Below are 6,116 nucleotides of genomic sequence, written 5' to 3'. Positions count from 1 at the left end.
GGGAACCCCTTCCCCAGGCACCCCCCAGGTGCCCCCTGCACAAGCATCCCAAGCACAGGTACCCGGTAAACACACCCCCCCGGCACCCCCCTCAGATGTACCCCTTGCACAGGAATGTCCTGGGCACCCCCTCCCCAAGTGCTCCCCACATGAGCACCCTCCCGGCTACTCCCTGCACAGGTACCCCATGGGCACCCCCTTTCTGGCCAGCTCTCCCGAGGAACCCCTGCTTAAGTACCCCCTGTCTGGGCACGCACCCCCTGGGTACCCAGCAGCATCCCAGCCTGGCTTCCTGGCTCTCTGCCTCACCGTGCTCCCCATCACCCCCCTCCCCAACAACCAGCACCCCATGGACAGGCAGGGCTGAGCCCGGGGGGGCAGGGGGCTCTGCTGGGAGGGGGCTTCTTGGGGTGCCTCCCGCGCTGCTGTAAGATCCCCAGGGGAGGGGAAGGGGTGGCTGCTGGGGCACAGGGTGAGACCCCACCAGCTGGGTCATAGAATCATAGAATGTTTGGGGTTGGAAGGGACCCCTAGAGGTCATCTAGTCCAACCCCTCTGCAGTGAGCAGGTCCTCCCAGGGGTAAGCACCTCCCTTGCTCCGTTGCCTTTTTGGCTTGGGGGCAGAAAGGGAGCCAGCCCCTGCACCCACCAGCCCTCAGGGTGGGTGACAAGCAGACTCAGCAACCAGAGTCCCCCAGGCCAGAGCCCTGCACCTCCTGGTGTCTGCCTCCAAGCGATTACATGGGTCTCCTCTGATCCACAACAGCGGTGTCGGGGTGCTGGCTCCCCATTCAGCCCCTCTCCCGTTCCCACTGCTGAATTCTCTGCCCGAAAAGGCGCAGAGGCTTTTACTTTTGGAAAGAAAGGGACTCCCAGCTCAGAGTCCTTCTTCCCTCGTGCACAAATTCACATTCGACAGGGATGGCCACGGTGATGCGCCGCTGGAGGAGGTCACCTCAGTGCCATTGCACGGAGGCTCCCAGCGTGCCGAGCTCACAGCATCGCCCTGCCGACGCCTTCATGGGACAGGGACACTGCCCACCTGCAAGGGGACAGCAGCATCTCCTGGGGACCACCTCGGAGGTCCTTGTCCTGGCACTTCCCACTGCCCAGGTTTGGTTCCCAGCGAGAGACCCGGCCCCTGCTCCTCCTGCCACCCACACACCATTTGCTGAACCACGTGGGCAGGATTTCCAAGCTCCCACTTTCTCCACTTCAATACCTATTCCTCCTATTTCTTATGGGACTCACCCAGACCCAGTTTCAGGCACGATTTGCAGGAGGAGACGATGGGAAGTGATAACGGAAGGAATCGAAGAATGACCTGGGCGGCCTGAGCAGCGCCCGGGGCCTGGAGCTGCCCCATGTGCTCAGCCGGGGTCACCCTGGTGAGGCTCATCCCTTGCCCGAGTCAGTCTGGAGCAGGTCGAATCCTTCACATCGCTTGAAGTCCGTGGGCGGTGGGTTTGGGTATCCCTGGGGGCACAGGCCATGGCCAGGCTGTGCCACAGAGACCCCTCGGGTGCATCTTCTCAGACCTGAGCAACGCCTCCTGGGGCCATCAGGATTTGGGTAGCAAGACGGATGTTTCCCAAACAAAAGCCCGCTGGGGATGGGGGATTTGAAGCGAAGCAGTTCATGGCACGTGCTTGACGGCTTCTTGAGCACCACCAGGAGCCCTGAGCACCCAGTGCCAAGTGCTTGCAGCAGCGCTGGCATTACATCTGCACCGGTCTCACCTGCGGGACAGCCCCGGCTGTTTGGGAAGAAGTCTGCATTCCCCAACTTTATTTACTGCTTTGTTTAAACGTCCTATTTGCAACAGAGACGTGGCTGCACGTTGCCTTTTGTCCTGTGGTTTGGTTGGGAGGTGGCTGGGAGGAAAGCTGCGATGCCGTTTGCCCTTGATTGACTTCGCTTTGCACCTCCGGGAAGGAGAAGGGAGGCAGAGTATTGATTATTCCTCAGTCCCTTTGAAATAAAATATATTTACCCGTAAGTGGGTAAAGCCTTCAGAGAGCATGCACAAGCCGAGGTGACACACAACCTCTCCTGCTGTTGGCGCTGCAAATTTAATCTATAAGAAGACAGCACTTGCCGGGGTTGATGTATTTCGTAAGACCGTTAATTTGCTGTGGGCGTGGAGGAATTTCTGCCCCCCCAAGAAGCACTGCAGAGCCCACGTCCTCGCCAAGGTGGTCAGCGAAAGAGCCATCCCTAGGTTTGCCAAGAGCGAAGGGCAGCGTCCTCCATGGGACTCGGGAACCCACGGCTTTCTCTCCCAATCCATAGGTTTAGCGAAGCTGCTGCTGTTGCTGAGGACTGAAGATAGTGCTGCGGGAGCAAGGTCCACACCAGCTCTCACCGAGGTGCGACCACGTCCACCAGCAGGCAGAGGAGGGTCGGAGCCGTGTGCCCGTGGGCCATCGCCTCCTCGGCTGGACTGGGCGAGAGGGCACGCTTCTGCATCACCCGTCGGTCTGGCCGATGGCAAAGCAGCTTTCGGAGTGGCAGGATGCTCCTCTTGAGTGGGACAAGCTGTAGCTTACCCCCGTACCTACCACACAGCGTGCCTGTCTTCATTCCCGCAGCCGGGTGGACATCAGCTGGACTGGGCCCCTGCCAGGGTACGGGGCGTTTCGGATGCCCGCAGCCAGGGGAGCACAGCAGCACACGTCCTACCTCCCCAGTGCTGGCTGCTGCCCATCACCGTGATTTTCCCCAGCACTTCAGTTAGGACCAGGAATTTGATTGCAGGATGCAGAACCAGCTGGAGAGACTGATGGGGATGCAGGAAGGAAACAGAAAAAAAAAAAAGCAAAAAAAAAAAAGCATCCACACCTCTTCAAAACCCCAAAAAAAACCTCGCTTAAAAACTCCAGAGCTTATTTTTATCCTTGAAAGAGCAGCTTCAAAACCCCAAACTCTGTAACCAGCTGGGTTCTGGGGGAGGCACGGCGTGAGGAGACACCGGTGGGTGGCTTGCGCCCAGCATCACCCCACGCCGTGCCCCTCGCAGCCCGGCTGAGCAGAGGGCTCGGGCAACCCCGGGGCTATTTATAGCAAGTTAGAAATGAACCCGGTTTTTATATCGTTATGTCTTTTGCAGAGCTCTGTTCTTACAGGGAACTATTTCAGGAATCCTGAAGGAAACGGGGAGGCAGAGGGAGCTGTGGTTTGGGTTTGGAGGCTGGAAAGGGGCTCGCTGGCCCTGCAGAGGCTCACCCGGGGCAGGGACCGTGCGGGCGCTGGGCTGGAAGCAGCTGCCGGCTGGGAACTGCCTCCCCTTGCATAACTGCTGCATTTTTTTCCCCATCAGTAATCTATTGCTCACTGCCACCCCGGGGAGGAACAGCCTGTGTGTATGGGAGGCAGGAGAGCAAATATGGTAAAATATTTGGGCAGCTTCCCTAGGGAAAAAAATCCTGAGTCATTCTTCTAAATTACACTGGGGTCTCTATTGTCCCTGGCTGCGGTGGGGCGTTAAGGTTGTGCCTTAAAGACTTGCCCACACGAGACCTGGTGCACAGCAGCTTGCCGGAAGGTTGAGGCATGTCCGCCGGAGCCGACAGCATCCCAGGGCCACATCCTTGCGTGCAGCTTGCCAGCCAAACCTGCCGACAAGTCTCAGCACGCTCCCCTGTCTGCCTCCTCCCTACTCAGCGGAGAGCTTCTGCCTCCTTCATAGATGGCCCGAGCAAAGAGACAGCCCCAAAAAGCCCCATCCCTGCAGAGCGGCCGGTGTGGGGTCAGGCGAGACCCCACCAGCAGCACACGCTTCTGCCCTCGGGCACTGGGCTGCAAATCGCTTGAGCTTCCTCCTAAATCCTGTCAATGGAGAAATGCTCCGACACCCTTATTCCTGACCGCGTGCCTGTGGACTTCGTGCTGTAGCTGACCTGACCTGACTGAAAGGCAAACAAGCCGGGAGAGGGAACGGGCTGCTCTGACTTCCCGAAATGCCCGGTCTCTCCGCTTCCTAGCTTTCTCCCAGGACATTACTGAAACGTGTCCCTCACCCCCAGCAGGCTTCATCCCTTGCTCATGGTCAGACCGGACCAACCACACTGTTTAGCCTGCTTGGATGGAGAAGGATGATGGGGGGAAAAAAAAAAAAAAAAAGAAACCAGCTGAAACCCAACACTTTCCTGCTGGTTTGAAGCAAAAAAAAGCCCGTGACACCCAGGAGGCAGAGCCCTTTCCAGCGGGCACTGCCAGCTCCGTGGCTGATAAGCGCCCGGGTGCAGGGTCAGTACCTGCTTGCTGCAGCCACCGCGAGCCACGGAGCACGGCAAACCCCGGTGGAACCCATGGCACCTCCCTGCTCCCACAGAGCTCGAAAAGCGTGGGCACCCGGCCTCCCTCTCCTCCCTGCTTTGAGTTTTGTTTGCATTGGGCAAAACCTGCAAAAATTAGGAAAAATTAGGAAAAAACTAAAGGCGGGCAGGGAAAAGTCGCTTTTCATCTTTTCTGTTTCCCGGGGTGTGTTTTGCTCAGGGCCTGGATCGGGTCTCGCGAGGCGCACGGCACATCCCTCCATCCCAGCCTTGGTTAATGCCCCCCTCATTATCAGCCCCCAGCTCCTGTTTTCTTTCACGGATGCATCTTGGTACTTCCAGTGCAAACTGAACTTCGTTTTCCCTTTATCAGGACCGGCTACCCCGTACGCTGCTGGGCTGGCGTTAATGAGAAACTAACGCTCTGCCCTCAGCCGGGTGGAATACCTGACCTTTCGACGGCGGTTTAGCAAAGCCTAGGTCCCAGCCGTGGAGGTCTCAAGGTTGAGGAAAATGCTGATAGAGTGGGGAGATGTCTTCGGGTTATTATTGGCCCTGGGAAGCCTGTTTGGCTCCACATCGGCCAAAAAAGGGCTGGGTTCAACCTTGATTTTAAGAGGAGATGGGCAGGACACTGCCAGGCAGCCCCACTGCATCCCTGCTCACCAGAGCGGGGGCTGTGACTCTGGTCACGGAGGCAATTTGTGGCTCTAACTTGGTGATTTTTTTCCTCCCCCCTGCCTGGGACCCCCAGCCTCAATTTTTTTCCCCCTCCCCTGTCAGAGATGTAAAGAGAGTCCTCTGCAGAGGCTCGCTTGGACAAGACCCCGTTGTTCTCCTGGGCTCTCCAGACACCTCACTGAGCAGTCAAGACCCAAGTTCCTTGCTGTCACATCACGTCCCCTCCCCAGGTCTGGCCTGGAGCCTCCAGTCCCCCCAGGAAGCGCTTCATCCCCCACATAGGCCAGCTCTTGTGTTGCTGGAGATGTGGTTTAGCTCCAACCATGCCCTGACACCACCCCTGGTCCTGATGGGGTGAGGATAAGACAAGAGGCCCCCCAAGTGTTCCCACCTGGGGCTGCTTTCCCAGGGCTTTGCAGAGGGAAGAAGGCGGCACAATTTGTGAGACTCTTGACCACCTCGGTCATTGCTCCCTGCCTCAGTTTCCCCTTGGGTAGCACCCAGAGTCCTAATCCCCCCCATTCCACCCAACTCTGCTCCCCAGCACCCTCCCCGCTCCCCAGCAGCCTCTGGGCTCAGAGAAATAGGGGTTTCCATCCCAGAGCTCATCCATATCGCCCCCTCTCTTCCAGGAGACACAAGCTTTATAGGGAGGAGCTGAACCTAACCTCGCCAGCAGCACCGCTGCCACTCCGGCCGGAGGCCAGCTGGCTCCAGTTCCACCTGGGCATCAGCCGGGATGGGCTCTACCCACGCTCCAGCCCCACCATCAGCAGGCTCCTCCGCGACATGCAAGACTTCACCACCATCAGTGCCGGTAAGCACCCTCCTGCTGCAGGCACGGGGCTGTTGGGGGCTGCACACAGGGCTGGGGGGCTCCAGCCCCACCAGGGCACTTTTGCAAACAAGGCAGGGGCTGTCACTGGCTGGAGGAAGCCCCGAGCCCTGTGCTGGCTTCCCGGCAGGTTGTGTGCTGTGCAGTTGCTGTGCCCTTACCTCGAGACCTGTCGAGTGCTGCACCTGGGGAGGTCGAACCCCATGCACCAGTACAGGTTGGGGGCTGACCTGCTGGGAAGCAGCTCTGCCAAGAGGGACCTGGGCGTCCTGGTGGACGACAAGCTGACCACGAGCCAGCAGGGTGCCCTTGCTGCCCAGAAG

At 58.7% G+C, this 6,116-nt stretch overlaps 1 protein-coding gene across 1 annotated transcript in view; it reads left to right on the top strand.

The window, feature by feature from the left end:
• FAM20A (FAM20A golgi associated secretory pathway pseudokinase) overlaps positions 1 to 6,116 on the top strand; it is a 70,246-nt gene that overhangs the window by 52,458 nt on the left and 11,672 nt on the right. The window contains exon 2 of the mRNA XM_009646160.2: positions 5,591 to 5,775. Within this exon, the coding sequence (XP_009644455.1) occupies positions 5,591 to 5,775 (185 nt within the window). The remainder of the gene's footprint in view (positions 1 to 5,590; positions 5,776 to 6,116) is intronic.

This window comes from Egretta garzetta, unplaced genomic scaffold (genome assembly GCF_000687185.1).
Source record: "Egretta garzetta isolate BGI_Z169 unplaced genomic scaffold, ASM68718v1 scaffold19, whole genome shotgun sequence".
NCBI classification, from domain to species: domain Eukaryota; kingdom Metazoa; phylum Chordata; class Aves; order Pelecaniformes; family Ardeidae; genus Egretta; species Egretta garzetta.
Note: the sequence above shows the minus strand (reverse complement) of the source record. Positions and strands in the feature narration are given on the sequence as shown.